The sequence below is a fragment of the Sebastes fasciatus genome, chromosome 16 (genome assembly GCF_043250625.1).
Source record: "Sebastes fasciatus isolate fSebFas1 chromosome 16, fSebFas1.pri, whole genome shotgun sequence".
Lineage (NCBI taxonomy): Eukaryota > Metazoa > Chordata > Actinopteri > Perciformes > Sebastidae > Sebastes > Sebastes fasciatus.
This window is the reverse complement of record NC_133810.1, coordinates 18,013,260-18,035,805: the sequence shown is the minus strand read 5'-3', so window position 1 is coordinate 18,035,805 and position 22,546 is coordinate 18,013,260. Positions and strand designations below refer to the sequence as shown.

Sequence of the window (22,546 nt, the reverse complement as noted above, 5' to 3'; positions counted from 1 at the left end):
TTTTCATCATACTGTGTCAGTGTGATGTACAAACAATCTGTAATCGATGATAAAGAAAGTCCATCTACCTGTGTGCCCGGCCAGTCACTCTCCGTCGGTGGATAAGACTCTCCGCTCTGCAAATTAATGACCGTCGTCTAGAAGCCACACATCAAATACGAAGTAGCCGAGTTGAGGGAGAAAGCAGCGAACAAGAGATGATCGGGGAGGACAAGAATGGTCAGAGATTAAGTAAAGTCATGATTTGCTGAGGTGAAAGACATAAAATGGTGATGATGGATTGATGGAAGAACAAGGAGGTGGATTTTTAGCAGTTCAGCAAATGGAGATCTCAACCAATGAAAGAGCAGGTGTGAGTGCTTCAGTAAATATGGGATGGCTTTTGTTACTAGAAGAAAAGTGAGAACCACACACCTATTCTGCTGCTCCTGCTGCAAAAGCTGAACAGCAATCTTCCTCAGATCCAGCACTTCCTTCAGCTCGTCATCCTCTTCCTCAACTAGCTGCTCCTTATCAGAACTGGGAAAAGTTCAAGATCGAAGTTGTTATCATCAGAAACTGTACGCAACTCGCGAGTTTAAACATTTGGTAACATCATCATCTTGCCCAAATTCACAAAAGGTCTGCAAAGAGAAGAGAGCACCAATTCAACAAATTCAGATACAGCTGTCAAAACACTAAAGCCTCTTTGACGTAGCCATGTGTATATAAACTAAATTCTGTAATCTAAACTTTTTGACCACATGGTATTTATTCCTTGTTGAGGCCATGTATAGTAAATCACGACTGCGCAAGATTGTCTAACATTTTGCAGTGTAAACCTCCCAAAATATTTGCAGATGTTTTAAACTGACAGATGACCTGCACAAATAGTATTCATAATAGCTGCTAGCAGATTGTCTTGTGTTGACATACACGGTCCAGACCTGCCCATCAAACGGACCAGTTGGTGCCACAGTAGATTAGTATTCAAGCTGAGGCACGCGTTGTATATACGCAGCTGGCAATGAATGGAGAGTTGATTGTTCGAGCGGTCAGCTACTGAAACCACAAGTCAGTGCTTATGGATCATACATTTTTATCCTGTAATCTCCTGATTTGCAATAGTTGATTTGTGGAAAACCTTTGCTCATATATCTACAAACATCTTTTTCTGCTTTGTGCTGCAATATTCTCGCAATTAAGGTGAATTACAATGTATAAAGAGACATCATTCACAAAATGTTAGATTTCCACTCCAAGACAGCAGCTGCCTCTGTGCATGACCTTTGTTTTTACTGTAAACTTATTTTCAGGTTCGACTAGTGACCTATTACTGTAAAAAATCTGTCATCGGGAAACTCCTTTCTTCTGCAGAACTCGTTTTGCAGTGTCGGCACAAGAATTAGTTGCTTGAACTTAATATAATGACTAAGACAAAACCTGTCTGTTCAAGCATCAGAGGTACAAGATGTATTGAATAATAAATCACCCTGACTCCTCTTTCCAGACGTCTTTATCTTTGCTTTGGTGAGACATGTTAAGAACTTTCTCCAGTTCCTGAAACACACAAACACACACACAAAAACACACATACCATGTCAGGAAACAGAAGCCAGAAATTGATGTGGTAACATTTTACAGGTCTATAAATTTCATGGTAATTAAGTGATAACTAGCAAGTAACCTATTTGAAATTTCTTTGGAATTACTGCCAAGTTGCTGAACGCAGAGTAATTATCTTGAATGAATGAAAAAACATTTTTTTATTTAATTTAAATGTAAAGTTATTTTGCACAAACCATATAATGGTTGCCCGTGTTTGCAATTAGGTACATTCGTGGAATGTAATTTGTAATGTGCAATACTCTTGGCACTTTATTCTATTTATTCCTTTATTCTTTTATCTCGTCTTGTTTTTATTCTTGTATTTATCTTTTTTATTTCAAATATTTGTATTCTCGTACTTTTATTGATCTTGCACCTCCCCATATGCCGCCTACTGTGTTCCCTCTGTTATTGATGACTGTGCAGTATGAATGTGTATATGTCTCGGTGGACTGTAGAAACTGAATTGCCCTTTGGGGATAAATAAAGCTATCTGTATCTGTATCAAATTACCCCAATATTTACCTCAAAATGTATCAAAAAATTACTTTGTTTGGCTGTCTTGACTTGGGACTTGACTCTGGACTTTTATTATTATTATTTTATATCTATTATAAACATAATTTTATAATTATATTACGCTATTTCCCAATAGGCAGTAATAAATACCTGGTAATTTATTTAATACATTTCCGGGAAAAGAATACAAAGTTAATTGATATGCTTTATTTCCATGTCTGCTGGAAAAAAGATAATAATTATCAAATAACTTCTAAAAATCATTACATTAGCTACCAGGTTACATTTGTGTAGACAATAAGTCACACAATGGTGAGATTTTTGCCTGATCAGATGTGTCTCCTATTAGTTTTTGTTTTCCACCTTCGATGAAGAGCAGTTAAATAATGTTTATAATAAAGTCATTTTTGATCAATTTTGAGGTAAATATTGGGGTAATTTGGCAGTAATTCCCCAAAAATTTCAAATAGGTTACTTGCTAATTCTCACCTAATTACCATGAAATTTGCAGACCTGTAAAATTAAGTGTTACCATTGATTTTATCTCCTGATTACTCCTGATTTTTGTCATTGGTTTCAATAACTTTTCGTTATGTTCGTAATCATCCGATAGATAGATAGATAGATAGATAGCTAGATAGCTAGATAGATAGATAGATAGATAGATAGATAGATAGATAGATAGATAGATAGATTAATACCTTTATACAAGACACATGAGTGCTCTGCTGCCCGTCACACTCTGACAGAGCAGGATCCTCGTCCGGGTTGGGGTCTATAAAGTCATAGAGATCCTGATCTGATAGAGGGAGGAAGCATCCGCGTTCATCAAATAAACTATCACATTTTAGGCACTTCATTCAACCACCCCGTGTCTCTGCTATTGCTTTCAAAGCGAATATGTGATACTTATTTTCGGTAACCTTTGCACGAATCCATTTTGGAGAGGAGTGAGAGGGCATCGGCACGGGCTGTCTCTGAGACCTGAGAGTGCAGGCTGACGGTGTCGTCATCTGAAGGCTGCAGGAGAAGGAAAGAACGAGTGAACTCTCGTATTTTTTAGTATTTTAGTACTCCTAATTCCTAGTATAGTATTTTAGTATTCCTATTTCATAAATTTGACTTTATACATCTTTGACTGGATGAAATATCTAATGATATTCTGAAGAAGATATATAGCATGCCTGCTTCTTGTGCAATACTTTGGCTCAGCAGCTGCGGGGAGTTTTCTTGTGTCTGGACTCCCACACACACACGTTTCCAAGTTGTTCATTTCCATAACAACCTCTGCTGTCATGTCTAGTCATGTCTTATTCCCCATCTGTCCACAAGTCACCCTCAGAGAACTTCCCACCTCAGGCAGTTACCCCTGATCACCCACCTGCCTCCCATTAGCCAGTCCACCCAGTGCCCAGTTAGCTTTCACATATTCTGCTCCATAGTTGCCATACCTATCTCGCCATTGTTTTGTCTAGTCTGCCCACCTTTTCTTATGATCCTCAGCCAGTTTTTTATCACTGCCCGCCTGCTATGGCCTCTTTGGGTTTGTTTTGTACTTTTCTATTGCCAATTGTGAGGCTGAATTAAGACCTAATAAGGACTGTCTCGTCCTCTACTGCTTTGTCTGGAGAGTCTGCTTGTGAGTGCTAAAAAAATGGGTTCAGGTTCAGACGAACCTGAACCCATTTTTTTCCCATTTGTTAGATTTATGAGTGTATCAGAAAGAATTTCACAAGGTGCTTTGACATTTATGCATCTCAAAATGTTGCAATCTGGTAAGTAGTAAAACACGACAACGTGTTCATCATGCATTAGCTAGCAATGCCAACAGTTGATCTCGAGTGTTTGAACTCTGACCTCAGTTGTAGACAGCCTCTTGTCACCATTGTCACTACCAATTCCAGAGTCAGGCCCGTGGTTCTTACTGGGATAAAAATCTTCCATGCTGGAAATATGCAAAACAAACAGCTCATTAGGGCCGTATCTGTAACAGGCAACCATAAAATCAAATTTGCAAGCACAGAATAATGAATAGTATAACATAATGCATTAGCTATCATCAAGGGAGCATGTGTAGATGCAAATAATAGGTTTAAAACAACAGCAATGATACAAAAGTAAGTGCACTGTGCATCATGACATGATGAAACAAAACAATAAATGTGTCCATACCTATCTGTAAGTGGCTGGGGAAGGCAACGTTTGCCGAGGGAGGGGAGGTCCAGGGTGTCCGGTTTCTTGTCCGTCCTACACGCCTGGATGTTCAGGTACTTGAATATGTGCACTTTGCCCTTGAGACAAATCTGAAACATACAAATGCACACAAGGTGTCTCTAGAGTCTGAGTGGTTTTAACCATTAGGAAGATAAACATGTTCCTTCATCCACTAGATGGTGCAATTGTACAATATTCATAGAGGAAACCCTTAACAACCATTTGTGCTGCATGTTGACACCATACTTGACGTCCAAATAAACAGAATTGTGAAATGAATGCACTCACCTGTGCTGGTGGAGACTGCATAGGATTGTTATCTAGGATGATGTGCTGCAGCTGCCTGAGTTTCCTATATGTTGGAGGAATCTCTGTGATCTTATTGCAGGAAAAGTCAAGTCGGATGAGAGGAAGGTCAGCCAACTCTGCAAGTACAGACCAGAGAGACAGCTTTTGTTGAATGTGATAAACTGCTTCCAACATGCAATGGGGAACAAAGTGTATGCTTTGTTATCCTGGTGGATTAGACCTAATCAGAGTAGGGCATCACCCTAAAAACGGAGTCAAGTCCACATCAAGTCTTATTTCTGAGCTGATCTGAATACTCTAGTACGACACATTAAAGTACTCCAGTGATTTAGTATTTGCTGTTCTATAAATTTGAGGAATAAATCAAAATTGATACACTTGGCTTTTTTTCGTCCCTAGTAAGCTCCAAAGATGCTAGATCCCACAATTCCCATAATGCAACTTGATAGCATCTTTACGTTACACCCTCCTTGTCTGGTAAACACCCACATCTTCCAAACTCTTTGTAATGCAGATTTTCCATAAAACATGTGTGGTCTCCAAGCTCCACTATCCAACTTAAGGGTGTGTTCGTGTAATATATTTTAATTTAATTCACTCTATTTCACATGCGTGCAGAGAATGAGAAGGTATTTGCAACTGCCTCTATGTCCGCTTCGTAACAGAGTTTAACCTCTGTGAATTCATATGATCTGAACCAGCGTCAGATCTTTGGGAGTCCACTGTGCCCCCTCAGCTGAATTCTCTCCTGAAAAAAAACCCAAACTGAAATACTTTTACAGCTATGAGTAATATTTATATCATACAGTTTGGTAATGGAAGGACTTTACACTGCAATGTAAAATAATGCACAAAACAGTGATGGCTTGCATTTAGGAAACAATTTCTTATTGTACTAGCCTACAAAACACAACAACAACTACCGCATCCACACTGTATGACAAGCCAATGGGCATGATCGCACTCAAATTGCGAAACAAATTGAAAGAAGTTTGTTGAGGAGATTCTGCACTCACAGTCGGAGATTCCAGCTGTTCTGGTGGTGAGTTCATAAATCCACTCATGCACCTTGATAAAATGTTTCTCCTGCTTTGTAGTAGGCTACACTGTGAGCGGTATTATTTGCACATTTGTAATGTGGCTATGTTTCTGGATGAGCGCGCATATGGTTGTAATTGCATACTGGTTCTTGATGTGGTTTGAAGATGTTGTTTATCCTTTAATTAGTTGTGTAACCGGTGAAAGCGGCCCAATGTTGCAGGTTTATTAATACAAAACATTTAACAGATTCCCCACTGTGTATCTGAGTTTATAACCTCTGGTTTTGTGGACGTATAACATGTGTGGGAGTGCGTGTGCGCATAACAAGTGATACTATAGATGAGCTCCTGAGTATGTGAAATCTTGCAGATGCCGTTAGGAGCACCGGAGGACAACAGAGGACACAGAGGCACATGATTTTTTCAGATTAACTGTTTCATGTACTACTGTCAGGATATAGCGACCGTTGTATAAAAATAACTTTTTCATCATCATATTTGCTCCAATCTCGCCTACTTCAGCTTTAAGCCTTTAAACTTTTTAAACAAAATCAGAGGCTGCATGGTTACGGTTAAGAATTGTTTAAACGATCCTTCACTCCTGTTGTATGAGAGCATTGCTTGCTCCATGTCATTCATCAAGGGGATTTTGGCTGCACCAATGGCAACATGACAGCTAACAGCTAAATCACTGTTAATCTTGGCTGTGAGAGGACTGGTATGCTTGCCAAAAGTGTCAACTTAAATACATGATGGGACACCTTTAAAGAACACAGTGAGAACAAAATGGATAACATCAGGTGTGATGGACTGACCCTCAGGCAGCATGTGAAGACAATTCTTCCTGATGTTGAGTTCTCGCAAGGCATGAAGCCTCCCCACCTGAGCTGGCAGCACCTGGATCTCATTACAGCTCACATCCTGCAAGGGGAGACAAAGTGTAGGAAATGGTGTGGCAGTACAGTATACACAAGTTTATATGCACTGAAGCATATTACACTCTGCTCACCAGTTCCATCAACTCTTTGGCCTTGCCGATCTCCTCGGGGATGGACACGAGCTTGTTGTTGCTCACAAGCAGAACTTTGAGGGGGAGGCTGAACAAGTATTTTGGCAAAACTGACAGAAGATTTCGGCTGTAGAGAAAGATAAAACATTGACCTACATTTCAAACAATACACAGAAGCATGTCACAAATGAGCATCTAGAATTGAGTTTCAGCAAAAGAGGAAATGCCTCTCTTTCATGAAAGCATTTTTACCATGTTAGTGTACTGAAAGGGGGAACAAGCACTTCTTCAGAGATATAAACCTGACACATTCACTTCTGTTGAATGTATATAATGAGACACAGGAACCAAACTGAAAGTATACTGTTGGCAATGACCCACCTGATGTCAAGATAAGTCAGTATCTGCAGATTGATAATGGCTTCTGGGATGCACTTGATGCAGTTGTGGTAGAGGTTGAGCGACTCGAGTGGGGCGAACAGACACACTTCTGGGGGGATTTCTGTCAGTCGATTCTTGGACAAATCTGCAAGGTGGAGGAACAGCAGCTGATGAAATATGTACACTTTGAACACACAGATGACACACATATAATCTTTTCAAGATCTGGGCACATTATGTTTGCTTTAGGCATGAGGCCATAGGCTTGAAAGACTAATCAATACGTCTCCGTGACGGAGCGATGGGCGGCGCGCCTCTTCATCGAACACTGGTCTAAGATTACACCAGAGTCTTGGGCCTTGAAGGTTTGAGTGCTACTGGCAGTGTAATATCTCAGTATTTGCAATATCGATCTCACTGGGAGTGGCACAGTAATGGCTATAGATTTGTATGAATGGGTAGAAAGTGTTAGAACTCACTCTTTTGTTTTTGTTGAAAGATCAGTTGCAAGGGGGGAAAAAGGGAGTTTTGGGCTGCTTTTTGTACAGAAGGGTAGTAGGTTATCCATGCCACTGGACAGATTGGAATAATTTATATTGAATTGTATATATGACGTGTTATATAACTGCACTTATGTAACTTAAATATGCATTTTATACACATGGAAATCTAATATGTTGACATAAATTTAACAAATTTCCAATGTAATGTGATATAACAAGTGCTCTATGGCAGAATCCATCCATTTTTTCATATATTGTAGTCTACAGCCATGCTAATGGCTCTGCAAGGCCGTACAGGTGGTGCTCTAAGCTAAATGCTGATGCTAGCACGGCAACATACTCACAATGGTAATGCCGACACCTGTTTATTTACTATGTATACTAATTTGCACTAAACAGCTAAAAGTACAGCTGAGGCTCAAGGGAATGTATTTGGGTTTTGCAGGTATTTCAAATTAAGAGATCAACAAATTTATTCAAATTCATCCAGAGGGGGACATTAAAGGTACAGTGTGTAGGATTTGGCGGCATCTAGTGGTGTGGTTGCAGATTGCAACCAACCCCCTCCGCTCATTCCTCCCTTTCCAAGACTGCGGTAACGTGAGCCGCCAAGTACAAAACCGTGGTAACACTGTTTACCTCGTTCAGAGGCCATCCATACCATAGTAACACTACTTTAGGAGCAACGGAAGTCAGACAGCGGCTGACTGGCGGTTTTGCACTCTGCAGATCACGTTAGTTCCACAAGCGTGTCGAAGAACTACGGTGGAGCCAGCGTTTGGTTTGTGTGTTCTGGGCTACTGTAGAAACATGGCAGACTCCGTGAGGAGGACCCTATGTAGATATGAAGGGCTCTTTCTATGCTCATGATGAACGATCTTTGTGTCAGGTGATTATACACTTGGGAAAACATAGTTCTGAATATTATTTTTCATTTCTGCTAATAGATCCCCGAAATGATACACACTGCTCCTTTAATTACGTTAGTTCCACGAGAAAGGTAAAATTGGTACATGCTGATGCTGAATCAATAAAGGACGAGCTGTAATTAAAAGTGTGTGACACAGTTAGCACAGACCTGACTATAACTCACGCGCTCTGCTTTACTACTGAAGGCAATTTGCTGCAAAATCACAACCCTGCATTAATCAGCCAGGAGTTGGTGCTACTATTCTGCGATAAGAATATGAATGTAATCCTTGCTCCCGTCAATGAATATGAGCACAGCCTCCCTTCTGCATCAGCCTCTTATAATAAAATATTTAGATAGTGGCTCTCCTGCCCAAGAACATCGAAGTAGAGGAGTACACTCAGTCAGCACTTTCCCATACACATACATCATGTACTAAATCACAGTATAAATCATCAACTAGACTCATGCTCCCTTTAGGGGTCTACATCTTATGCATGTCTTTGGTTCACGCACAAATCCTGAGTTAAGGCACATTGTCCCTCAAGGTTTGCTGAATCACTCACACGGCCAAAGACATTTCCATGCACGCACACACACGTGCACACACACAAATCCACACTATCTCTCTCTCTTTGTGTCCATTTACACAGGAAATGTGAGGATACATGGGGAGCTATGAGAACAATACATGTAAAGGCTACCTTATTGATAAGACCTCACCTTCAGACGCATATTGATTCCGCAGCTGCAAATTGCTGTGTGTGCCTGTATGTGTGTGTGTGTGTGTGTGTGTGTGTGTGTGTGAACGATCTTGTCTTCTGAATTATCTCTGGGTGACACCATAATTAGAGACCTATGTGATGGAGCTGCACAGCCACAGATAAAAACAGCTTTCAATTATTCTGTCCCACCTCACTGATGTGCCACAACCATACTACTGAAAGCAAACACACATACTGCACCTCCATCCCCTTAATGCATGCAATTACATATGGCTACCACCATTTATTAAACAATTAAGCCATATGGGCTTTACTGAAAGCAAACACTCACTGACCTACTGTTAAGAGGTTTCTGTGTACTGTGGATGGATTAGCAACGTCATATCAGTAGCTTTTATTCAAATAGCATTTCAACATATTCATGCAAACGTTGCAACCTTCCCTACTCCATGAGGCTACAAGATGTCATGAGCGAAACTGTTTGTGAGTTGCCTTTAGATAGACTGTCATTTCTGACAAGACTTCAATGACCAACAATAGACCCGACAGGCCTCACTCTGTAGCTGTGGTCTGAGCTCTGACAGCAGCCAGTATGAGCAGAAGTGAGAAGCAGACCGTGAGACAGTCAGCAGCACAAAGGCAAAAAGAAGCCGAGAGGTGAAGGGAAACATAAATTACCACATGGGGAAAGACCAAAGCTGAGGTCACAGGGTATACTCGTTTTCCATTAAGAGTAAATTCTGCCTCTCCCTGAGGCTTAGACCTTGATGCTGTAACCCAGCTGTACATAGACAATCCCTCCCTCCAGCCAAACAACTGGGGATTCTTCTGTAGCGGTGGAATCATGTGGGTCGATGGGCGATGGGGGTGGGTGGAGGCAGTCTTTGTGAGCCTGTCCATCTCCATCCCCTTCTCCCTCCTCCAACCCAGGCCATGCACCATCTGCAGCCCACAGCGGGCCTTTTATCCACCTGCTGGTCGCTCCTGAGCTCCCGCAGGACAAGGCCCGCCAGGCAGACGAGTCCTCCACCCAGGGCTCCACTGTGCTGCACACTCACGACAAATCACCAATCTATTCATTTATGTTGGTAGTGATGTCTGGCTAAGTCTTCCCATGACACAGCAAACTCTATACTAATAGACATCCTGCTGAGTGTGGGAGCAAATAACAGACTACAGTCTCTCTCTCTCTCGCTTTCTCTACTGCCCAAGAGGGATTCTGAGCAGGAAATATTTGTGTTAAGATTGCAATTTAAAAAGTTCAACCAGTGATCATCTCGATATAACAAAAATATCACTTAAAGTCTTAAAGAAATCCCATCAAGTGCAGAAACTACAGAAAAACAGACCAAAGGTCTTTACTGCAGCACTTCACTACAAGGTTCAATTTAATGAAAACCAAGAAGGGACATGACAACAACATGATTAATTGGGGTTAATTATGTGCGACCTGCCGCAGACGAGACCATAGTGTCTGGCTGTCAGTTTGTGGGTGTGGTCTGGAGCGCTGCATGGGTGTTCAGGGTGAGCAGGTACCTTCTGTGGGCATATGCCTGTGGTGGTGGTGTTTGATGGTCAGTCAGCTCGGTGCTCCTGCCATCAATCTGCTACTGGAGATACTCTAATGGGATTCATTAGGAGCCATTTCAGCAATGTTAAGATGAGTGGGGGGGCCAATGAGTAATTTTTTTACAACTGAGGCTGGTGTACAGGACAGGTCGGCTCAGGACTTGTGAGTTATTTTGGGCGTCACCGAATCACTGGCAGTTTTTGAGAGAGGGTCAGTCAAGGGGTGTGTGTCCTGCGACCATGGTGATGGAGTGGTTGGGCCGGGCAGACTGTTGTGTGTGAGTTTTGGCCTGGGGCAGTCTCTGGATCAGCTGTATTTGCTCATGGGGGGTTGTCTGTGGGTGCTTTCATGAGGCATTTCATTTTACTCTGACTCAGACACCAAATTGGCCCATATGTAGTCCATGCATTACAGTCACACCATCTACACTTTTCCTACTAGATATGTTCTTCTAGACGCTTCATCAGTGCATGTTCAGCAGCACTGACAACACACATATACGGGCATATGCAGACAGATTTATCCATACACAGGAACATTATTATAAGCACTTTAGATATAAAATATTAATGTCACCTACTGTAATGCTTGATTTTGTTCTTGTGCTTTTGACACATACATACATTGCATTTTCCATTTATGGGTCCCAGTCTTGTGTTTATACTCCTCTCCCACAGTCACTAAATACAAATAATCATGAAAATAAAGTTCTCCTCCAAAGTATATAGTACAGTTTGTTTGATTCTGCTGACTGAATGGAATTAAAGCAAAAGTTGGACCCATATTCTGCATTGTAAATGAAGAAGCACAAGTCCTGACTGTACTGTACACTTGACCTCGCTTGACACTATAGCTGCTGATTCACATGTAAGAGATGCCACTGCTGCTGCTTTGAAATATGATTATATTCAAATTAGCACAGCCGTCATTATGTGACACAAGGGTTTCTCATTTTATCTGCAGGCTAGATTCGAACTTGAAGGTATACCTGTGAGTTGTTTAAGTTTATCTAGTATAGAAAGGGAATAGTTAGAGGCAGGATACCAGGGGGCGTGGCTATTTTATGGAATAAGAAGCTTGACTCATCGATCAATGTGGTCAGACTTGGTGTTAACTGGTGTATCGCAATACAGTTTACTCATAATGATAAGGAATTCATTATTCTGAATGTGTATACACCTTATGAATGCCACAAGAATGAGGATGAATATTTAAATAGGCTCGCCTTCATGAATTCCTTTATTCAAGATAATTATTCTTCTAATGTATAATGTCATTGGGGATATGAATGCTGATATTTCAGACAGTAACTCATCATTTGCCAATCACATGGTTCAGTTCTGTCAGGATAACAATTTTATATTGTCTAGCAAAGTGATTTTACCTGCAGACAGTTACACATACATAAGTGAGGCCTGGCATTCTACCTCATGGCTGGACCATTGCATTAGTACAGCTAGTGCACATGCTTCATCGGGGTGTATGAACATTCTGTATGGGGCAGCAACAGCTGATCAAATACCTTTTGCTATGCAAATAAATGTTGAACATCTACCTGTACTGTCTAGTAAGACAAATAGTGGCAATAAAGAAAAACTGGACTGGTCAGCCCTTACAAAGGAGGACATCTTGGACTACTATGCTCAGACAGACAAATTCTTAAGTAATATTAATTTATCTAGAGATGCAATTTTGTGTAGTGATGTTAATTGTAAAAATGTGGAGCATGGGAAGGATCTTTGCTCCATGTGTAATGATATTATAGGTGCTGTGTACGAAGGCAGTGAGCCCTACTATAAGCAAAAAAATAAGACACACTATAACCGGCCCGGCTGGAGCAAGTATGTAGCTGAGTATCATGCGGAAGCCCCTGAAGCTTTCAAATCATGGGCTATGGTATAGGAGAACCAGACAAGGTCCTGAGTTCGAGTACAAGAAGCTCACTGATGCAAGATATAAGTATGCCATCCGCTTCATTTGTAAAAATGAGCAAGTCATGAGGGCTGATTCCATGGCTAAGAAGCTATTGAATAATAATGTCATTGATTTTTGGAAAGAAAAGAGAGCTCTTAACAGCAGTAAAACATCTCTTCCATGGTGATTATGTCACATGAGGTATACAAAGCTATAAAGAAGCTGTCTGTTAATAAAGCAAGTGGCATAGACCATATTACGGCTGAGCACCTTACATATGCCAGTCCGAGGAGAGCTCCTCTCCTTGCTATATGTTTGACTGGTTTTATGATCCATGGTGTGTTACCTGACTCCATGTTGTCTGTCCTGTTAGTTCCAGTAATTAAGGATAAGGCTGGTAAAGTAGGCAGCCTAGATAACTACAGGCCCATTGCTTTAGCCAGCGTACTGTCAAAACTCTTAGAAAGAATCCTGCTGGATAAATTAAATGAGTTTATTAACTCCACAGACAACCAGTTTGGTTTTAAAGCTCCCAGTTATTTTTTAATTTATATATTGATGATTTCTCCAAGCAATTGAAAGCCTGTAATACTGGGTGCATGGTTGGTAATACTTTAGTGAACCATATTATGTATGCTGATGATCTTGTGGTCTTTAGTCCAAGTAGCGCTGGTCTTCAGCAGCTCCTCAATGTATGCTCTGTGTATGGTGTGGAATATGATATCCAATACAATGCCAGTAAGAGTTTAGTCTTGATGAACAAAGGAGGACAAATGTCTAAAATTTCCAGACTTCAAATTGTCTGATAACAATCTTTGTGTCTGTAATAGGCTAAGCTATCTTGGACATTTCATTACTGAAGACATGACAGATGATGATGATATTTATAGGCAATGCCGCAAGATGTACGCACAAGCAAACATTCTCTCACGGAAGTTTAGTATGTGTTCAGATAGAGTGAAGATGTCTCTGTTCAGAGCATATAGTACACCGCTGTATACAGCCCATTTGTGGTCAAACTATAAAAAAGCGAGCTTACAGAGATTTCAGGTTGCATACGCTGATGCAATGAGAATATTACTAAAAAGACCAAAATGTTCCAGTGCAAGTGAAATGTTTGTGTCTGCAGGCATAAATACTTTTCAAACTGTATTAAGAAACCTCATGTACAAATTGATATGCCGGCTAAATCACTCTGAGAATGACATAATCTTGCGGTTGTCTAACATAAGATTTAGCAGTACACTGTACCAATCACAGCTGTGGAGGCACTGGTATGGTTCTTTATATGTAAAGCATTGATGTATGTATATATTTCTATTTGTAATATCTTTTAATCATGACTTTTTATAGTGCTTCCTGTATTGTAATGTATTATATGTAATCTATTGTTGTTGTTTTTTCTTTTTTCTTATCTGGACCTTGAGTCTGCAATAAAGTTTGAATTGAATTATGTCGAGTACAAACGCCAAACACTGGGTGGTTCATACTTCTCTAATGTGTTATCTCTGTTTTTTGTTGGGGGGGTTACAGTTTTTCATAAAAATAAACAATTATAGATATAACATGACCGTGTAATGAGCAATTGTCATTATTTTTTGACATTATATAGACTAATACATTCCTTGATTAATAAAAAACCAACATACTTGAAATAGTCCTGAGGAACTACTTCTTTGGTTTTATTAAAGGTCACCTATTATGCAAAATGCACTTTTCCATGTCTTTTGAACATCAATATCTGTCCCCAGTGTGTCTACAGGCCACCATAGTATCATAAAAGACCATCCTCTCTCTTTTTCTCCTCCTCCGTTTGTCCGGAAATGGGTGCAGAAAAAAAAATCGCTTTTTTTCCTTCTCTTCTGACGTCATTAGAGAAATGCAAGCCATGTAAGGGTTTCCTGGTCGAACCAGAGAGAACCTTCAGTAGCTGACCCCGCCCCACAGCGCGTCACTGTCTCTCCTCCTCAACCTAACTTGAGCAAAGTCTGCAAGAACCAGCAGAACAGGCTTCATGTACTCCCATCATCTAAATATAACATGTTCATTCACAAAGGCTTTATGTAATTACACTGTTTAAACAGATGATATTTATATATTATATATATTTGATGTCATGCATGTAGCAGAGTACAGGTAGTAAATAGTGACTTGTAAGCAACAACACATTTCTGTTTCACAGTCAAACTTTATTTGAGTTGACAGATGACAATATTAATTATTCACAGCATTTGTAATCATCTCACCTGTTAGTTAGTTATGTTAACATGGTACAGGAGAAAGTCTTTCAGCTCTGGTAAACTACAGTAAGCTAAGCTCCGGTGGTCTGTAGTCATGGTAACACAGAGACAGCTACTACTGTAAATAATATACCATTACTCTGATCTTCCATACATTTATCTTTTAGCAGAAATAATGAACTGACTACTGTTTCACATCTTCTATTTTCCACCCTGATGGTCGCTGTGTTTACACACCGTCTCATAGCGGTAGCATGTAGCTAACCCGTTAGCTCTGTATCTCCCATCTGCTTTCAGCTATCTGCTCTCCTCTGGGATGATTCTGTCGGTCATTTCTCACAGATGGATCTGTAAAGACAGACGTAAAACAGAGTGTATGTTTACGGTTTACAGAGTTGATGCATAATGTAAACACTGAGCTAACTAACAGAGATATAAACAGCATTATTTACCTGAGAGAAACCGTCAGGAAAACCTGGAATCTGGACCGCAGATGTTCATCATGTGTCGCCGATTTCTGATCAGATTCCTCCGGTAACGTGCGCTGGGTGAAGTTTCTGGTTTATAAACTTTAAAGTGGTTTATAAGCTCTATTCTAGCTGCCTCTCCCTCCACTCCTCTCTCCAGAGCTTCTCCGGGAGGGAGGGGGAGGGTGACGCTGTTGTTGTTGAGGAAGTTTGATTGACAGAAAACGCTGACCAATCAGAGCAGAGTGGGAGGAGACAGGCTGTGAATCAGTGGTTTTCAGACAGAGGCTGAATTAGGCTCTGAGGCAGGCAGACTCAGGCGGCAGTATGAGAAGAATAAAGGGTTTTTTGAACATTGCAGCATGTAAACATGTTCTAGTGCAACATTAAAATACATCTATGAACCTGGAAATGAGCATAATATGTGACCTTTAATGTGTAACATAATAAGCATCATGAGGATAATTTTGCTATTCGCAATCATCATTTCACTTTTGGCAGTTTAGTTTTATTATGCAAAATATTTAACAGAGTTGTCATTGATGTGATAAGTCATTGTGTTCCTGCTGACAGGTATGTATTTGTCTTGTCTAGACATGTAAAAGCACATCTAGAAGGAGCCCTGAGGGAAGACGCACCAGTTGGGAATGTGGATTTCTTTTCACGTTACACTCATATTACTATGATCGCTCAAAAACTAGTTTAGAAGTAAAGAGAACCAGCAGTTTTTGGGCGGCGGTTCTTTTGAGTAGCTTCCCGTCAATGCCTGCTATTCTTCACAGACCAGCCATGACGAGAGGAAAGACAGGACATGCTTTCATAAGACACCCAGAATATTTCATTTCACTACACACAGTGTAGTGCTGTGACGTGTTTTTAATTGCTAAGCCTCTGGAAGCCTTTTGAATGAATCAGCCTGCAATGTGCTTGTACTTCAACGAGCAGTGACACTTAACAGTATGGTAGATTATTAAATCCAAGAATGCCAGTGTGACACTTGTTTCCTTGTGGAGATTGTCCTTCACAAGCTAACTAAACTTCTCAGGAATGTAGCAACAATTGTACAGTGTGAGACTTACTGTGTGCTACAATCAAATCAAATATGGGATATTCATTTTGCCACCTGTTTCAGCCAGCTCTCGACAGTACACTTTAGAAATCTGGACATGACGCACTATGAATCTTCCAGCCTTTGGTTTGTTCTTGGCTGTCAAATCTCCATCGCATGCACTCACAGTTGGCGACAAAAATCACACTTCCTTATCTTTTCTTTGACCTTGCGTTCTTTTCATTTGGAGTTTTATTTGGCTGTTAAATATTACACCAAACCCTTCATAGAGGGTACAAGAAGGTGACAGATTTGTAGTGTGATGACAGATTCTGTCTTCAATTTTGTGGCAGAATCATAAAACAAGGACAACACATTGTCCTGCGAGACCCATATTCTCAAGTATAGCGTAATTAAGTCATTATGCTCTCTCTAAACCCAACAAAATTGTGGGTTTAAAAATGTGTTGTTTATTAGGATCCCCCCTAAGCTACCATACTTTGTTGTATGTCTGAGAACACACTCTGTAAACATGGTGCTGCAGCTAACGCGTGTGTGTTTGTACCCTCGGGAGCAGGGTAATGGCAGGCAAGGGGCATGCTGGGATATGAAGCTGAACATCTACCCAGGTTGATGCACTGCTCCCCAGCCCCTTTCCAAGGTCAGGGCGGCAGCTCAGAGCTCGTGCACTTTCCCATGGGAAAACCAACTGACTGGAGACAAACTGCCAGGAGTTCACTGCAAACACACACCCTTGTGTGAGCAGGCCTCTCTCTTTCTGTGTCTACACACACTGAGGCCTTCTGTTGCTCATTAGTCAGATGGAGGCCACTCAGTTACACCCCGTTCTGTATAAAAAAACATTTAACTTCTAAAAAGAGCAATGGGGTCGATTAAAATTAGAATAACACCCAAGTAATGGTGGGATACAATGCTGTTGCTGGGTCCAGATCTAAAAGATATTCCAGACATTCAGCTTTATATTATACGAGGTGCAAAGTGCAAAGAAATATACTATCACTATAATGTTCAGAGGAATCAGTCATTTCTTCTTACAGGTCAATTTAAAATGAGCTTGTTTTCCATTCAGATTGAAAGGCTTCTGATGTGATCGATCCAGTCAAATGTAAAGGCTGTAATGTATGCAGCATTGCAAAGCTGTTTCTTTTCAGCAGCAGAGATTGGAGTTGATGTAGTTGATGGTGCTGTGAGGTTTTGATCTCGCTTTGCACATTTCAAAGTGAGACTTCCTTTTGGCACACCTTTCATTCAAGGCATCGAAATAAAGGACTGCACAGCATTCACAGTGACGGGATTATTCACAGTGTAAGCAAGAGAGGTGTGACAGAAATGTACACTCTCATATCTGTTTTGATCAGTGTTCTATAATGTGCACTCACGATAACAGCAGTTATTTCAAAATCCTATATGCAACAATCTTGATATATTTGGACAGTCTTGCTTTAGATAGACAAGCTGATTGTTATTACAGTATATCATAACAAGTGTGCAGTCCAGAAATAGTGCATACTAACTTCCTGTTGTGTCTGCCTCCCTCCTGAAGACAGCTTGTGCATAATATTACTGGCTTCAGCTTTTCACAGGTATAGGTTTTTCACACTAAAATGGGATCATTATACATTTAGATACAGAAAAGCAACAATCTGCATTAATGTCCAACATGTCTACTTAATGTTAACCAAACCTGTATCCATGATTTGTCTCCAGACGCTGGTGCCAAGTCAATTATAGTGTATTTTTTTACTTTTCCATACATGTTTAAACCTGTCAGTTTTCAAAAAAGGTTAAAAAACTGCCTGGGTATGAAGACGTAACAAAATCTTTAAGCAGAAAATTTAAATCCCTTGGGGTAGGGGCTCTCCAACAAATCAGAGGCTTGCCATGAGCTGCACATGACGGAGTGACACCATCTGGTACGTAGACATCTCTTTCTGAGGAGGAAACTATCATCCTGAGATCCAACATAATGTAGATGTCCAAGATAATAACTCAGAATGTTTAATAATAATAATTCAATTTCACTATCTGTTCAGTCTAAGTATAAAAAGTATAGACCATCTGATACAAATATTCCTTTCACAGGGTTCCTTGTAACAAAATCTTCAGTTTTAGCCTATAGTCCATCATCCTAAAGTTAGACAAGCCCTTTCCTAAACCACCATGTCTAATACAGTACTGTATGTATGGCCTCACTCCCATAACACAGCCTTCAGAAAACAACAGCCTAATACTGACCTGGCTATATGATTACAATGAGTGTAAGAAAATATCGACAAAATCGAATATCGCAATATTACATTTTGGGATACTGTAATGATTCTCAAAAACACTGTATTGATTTTTAATTAGTAGTAGAAAAATTTGAGTTTCAGAGACTTCGTTTCGTGCATTCTGGTGACATTTAAAGAATGAAAATAACAGCATTTTAATGTTAAATAGGCCTCTCAGGAAAGAAAACAGACTAACTTGCCCCTTTGGCGTGAACTTGTGTGAATCTAACTAATATTCGTCCGTCTTTATCCAGTCATTAATTTTTTGCCCCGGCTTGAATTTTTCATTCTCTTAGTACTCTCTATTTCTCTCTCCGCCTCTCACTGAAAGCCCTTTGAAACACAACAAACAGCATCACTGAGCTCTGAAACATATTATTTCCAATGGTTTAAGCCACGCCACGACACACTTTTCGCTGCGTCGAGCGAAGCCCAACTTGGGCGCTGCATGATGTGATGTGCAGCGAGAGGAGCTCAAACTGCGTTGCGTCGGTCGCGAGCGTATATATATATTTATTACATGGCTGTGTTAAATACTCGATTCTGATGGTCAATCATGGTGTTCTGCGGACTGTTATTTCTCTATAGCACACGGTTGCTATAAATAGCAGACCGTTGCTATGGTCGCAGTTCTGATGTCAAACTCTGGCGGACCAATTTTATGTCAAATTACTGATTTCTTGAGTAAGTACACGTGTAATAAGCAGAATAATGTACAGCTAGCAGGTCATTATTGTGAAATAAACCCCTTCAGGGCGATGAGAGACCACTCCGCTGCGCATCGAGGTGCGACATCGCCATGTCTGGGTTTCTTTCACAACAATGACCAACTCGCTGTACATTTATCCCTTACGTATATGGTTGCGAGCAGCTCTCTTCCACCGGGAAACGACATTAAGTGTGGCTGGATTGTCGTCCGAGTGGAAACAGTAGGGCTTATACACGCTGTACAGTTCTGGAAACAAGTTGAGATAAAAGAAAAGGAAAAGAATTGTGAAAATCGGGAGAAAAATGGGAGAAGTGTGATCCCGGGAGGAAACGGGAGAGGGCAATGAAGGGAGTCTCCCAGGAAAATCGGGAGGGTTGGCAACTATGCTTACAATATTGCAATATATCGCAATATATTGAATTGTAACACCAGTATCATGATACATATTGTATCGCCAGATCCTTGCCAGGAACACACAGCCCTAATGATTACATTAGGCAATTCTAATTCCCTCTTGCATGTTCACCCAATAAAATACAAGACCAAAGAACAGATCGATATCTCTCCATCTACATATGAAACAAAAAGCACATCATGTGTCCTCCTCCTCTCTGACAGATTATGGGCTATATGTAGTCTACCAGGTAGGCATGGCAGGGGGGTGAGGCTGCAAGTACACTGAATCTTTTGTCTGCTGAAAATGAAAGAAAAAAAGAAGAAGAAGCATGTATAGGCTGCTGTGTATCACATGCTCACCACAAATGATATTCAGTGAGCAAGAATTTTACAACTGCCCTGTCGGTTCATTCATATTCTGCTCCATCAGTCCTGGTGCCAAATGGACTGCAGCTCGGTGCACAGACCAGCGCACAGCAGGCTGACTGAGGGTGCGCCTCCACACGTCTCATTCATGTGTCTCAGGGGGGGGCTAATGGAAGCTGTTGGCGTCGATCAAAACAACATGTTTGTGCAGTAAACTAGTGTAACATATACCAGGGTGTGTAGTATGATATGTGCATTTACAGAAGCCAGCTCAGTGGACGGCATATCCCTTTAAATATTGTCACGTTAATGCGCCTCTATCCAGAAAAAACAGACACAAATCCGTGCACAATGCGGCCACGCTGCATCCACAAACGCGTAAAAGCACAATTGTTATATGAAGCACATTGGGACTGACTTTTTCCTATATAGTCCATGCACGCACACGCACAGCAGCAACCCCACCTGCTTGTGTTGTATCGGTCAGATCGTAGCTCATCCCCGGGTACTCCCTCAGCTTCCTGCCGCTCAGGTTGAGGAGCCCGGAGCACACGGCATCCTCCAGAGCCCGGTCCAGGCTGCGGGCCGTGTGATGCTGCTGCTGGTGCTGGTACTGGCTGATGCCCGGGCTCCACGGAGGTCCGCTGGAGTAGTGATGGCTTTGTAGAGCCGTGACAGCTCCCACACCTCCCTGACTAGACGCCATTTTCGTAAAAAAAGGAATTACTCTTACAATAATAACAGCGCACAGCGGCAGTTTCTCCGCCCATGCGCGTACGGGCTACATCCCTTGGACGGACGCTAGGGGATGGGCTTCTGAGGCGGTGCTGCTGCTGATGATGATGGGGATGGTGGTGATGATGGGGAGCAGTGTATGTATGGTGGCCATTTTAGGCTTTTTTACCCTTCCTCCACCTGCTAATACCAAACTCTCAGCAGGGGCCCCAGTGCAGCACACACATGGGCATGCATGTTCTTAAATTTGACTCTCAATGCCTGGGGGGCAGTGGATGCTGACAAATTATGATGAATCACTATAACAACTATATCAGATATTTAAACAATGCTGAGTGTCATGTGGTGCCATATCTGGCAACACTTCATTTTACAGGTCTGCAAATTTCATGGCAATATTTACCTCAAAATTTATCAAAAACTACTTTATTATAAACATTATTTAAGATAAGATAAGATAAGATAAGATAAGATAAGATAAGATGAACCTTTATTAATCCCTGGAGGGAAATTCAGGTGTCAAAGCAGCAACATCAGCAAACAGAGTGAAACACAGGAGAGGTAAAGGTATACAAAAGTTATAAGAACAATAATAGAGATATAAAATATACAGAGTGAATGGGTGAACATAGTGTGTGCAGTCCGTCAATAAATAAATGTAGTATGTGCAATAAATGAATATAATATGTGCATATGTGCAGTCTATAAAGTGGTATATATGATGTATAGTGTAAAGTAAGTGTAAAGTGTGCCAGTGGTTAGAGTACAAGATGGTTGCAGATTGTGCATGTTTAAAGGTAGATAGTGCATGTTTAATAATTTTTATTTGATAATTATATTCCATTATTTCCCAATAGCTGGTAATTTATTGAAGTTTTTATTGGACTTTATTAGTTGTAATCCACAGAAGACAAATACACAAATGTGTACCATGATATCCAAATATTTCACTATCCACGAACATGTATTTTTTTATTTGTGTTGTGTAAAGTCACATCCACAAAAATAAAGGGCGATTTGCAAATACGCCTAACTTACTCTGTAAATACATATTTTAAGGATTTAAGGATATTTTGTGATATCTACACATTTGGGCATCTATTTCTACATGTGGAATGATATTTGCACATTTGCAGATCGCTTCCTGTGCATTTACGGGCCACGTGACATTTGCATACATTTCCAGGAAAAGGATACAAAGTTAATTGATATGCATGTCTGCTGGTAAATAGATAATAATTAGCAAATAACTTATTTGAAATTTCTTAAAAAAACTCCCTGAATCCTTAAATTAGCTACCAGGTTACATTTGTGTAGACAATAAATCACACACAATGGTGAGATTTGTGCCTGATCAGATGTGTCTTCTATTAGTTTTGGTTTTCTACCTCCGATGAAGAGCAGCGCACAGCCGCTTCTCAAGCCTGAGGGCCCTATTTTAAAGCTTATATGCTATTTTATAATATAATTATTAAATAATGTTTATAATAAAGTATCTTTGGATTCAATTTGAGGTAAATATTGGGGTAATTTGGCAGTAATTCTTAAGAAATTTCAAATAGGTTACTTGCTAATTATCACCTAATTAATTTGCGACCTGTAAAATGAAGTGT

At 40.5% G+C, this 22,546-nt stretch overlaps 1 protein-coding gene across 1 annotated transcript in view; it reads right to left on the bottom strand.

The window, feature by feature from the left end:
* Positions 1-21,088, bottom strand: part of lrch2 (leucine-rich repeats and calponin homology (CH) domain containing 2) — a 32,344-nt gene extending 11,256 nt beyond the window's left edge. Inside the window, exons 1-12 of the mRNA XM_074611703.1 lie at positions 20,664-21,088; positions 7,060-7,204; positions 6,679-6,805; positions 6,485-6,590; positions 4,609-4,745; positions 4,279-4,409; positions 3,964-4,051; positions 3,030-3,126; positions 2,808-2,905; positions 1,472-1,539; positions 415-519; positions 69-137 (exon numbers count right to left, since the gene is read on the bottom strand). Of these exons, the coding sequence (XP_074467804.1) occupies positions 69-137; positions 415-519; positions 1,472-1,539; positions 2,808-2,905; positions 3,030-3,126; positions 3,964-4,051; positions 4,279-4,409; positions 4,609-4,745; positions 6,485-6,590; positions 6,679-6,805; positions 7,060-7,204; positions 20,664-20,904 (1,412 nt within the window). The 5' untranslated portion in view covers positions 20,905-21,088. The remainder of the gene's footprint in view (positions 1-68; positions 138-414; positions 520-1,471; positions 1,540-2,807; positions 2,906-3,029; positions 3,127-3,963; positions 4,052-4,278; positions 4,410-4,608; positions 4,746-6,484; positions 6,591-6,678; positions 6,806-7,059; positions 7,205-20,663) is intronic.
* Positions 21,089-22,546: the final 1,458 nt, after the last annotated feature.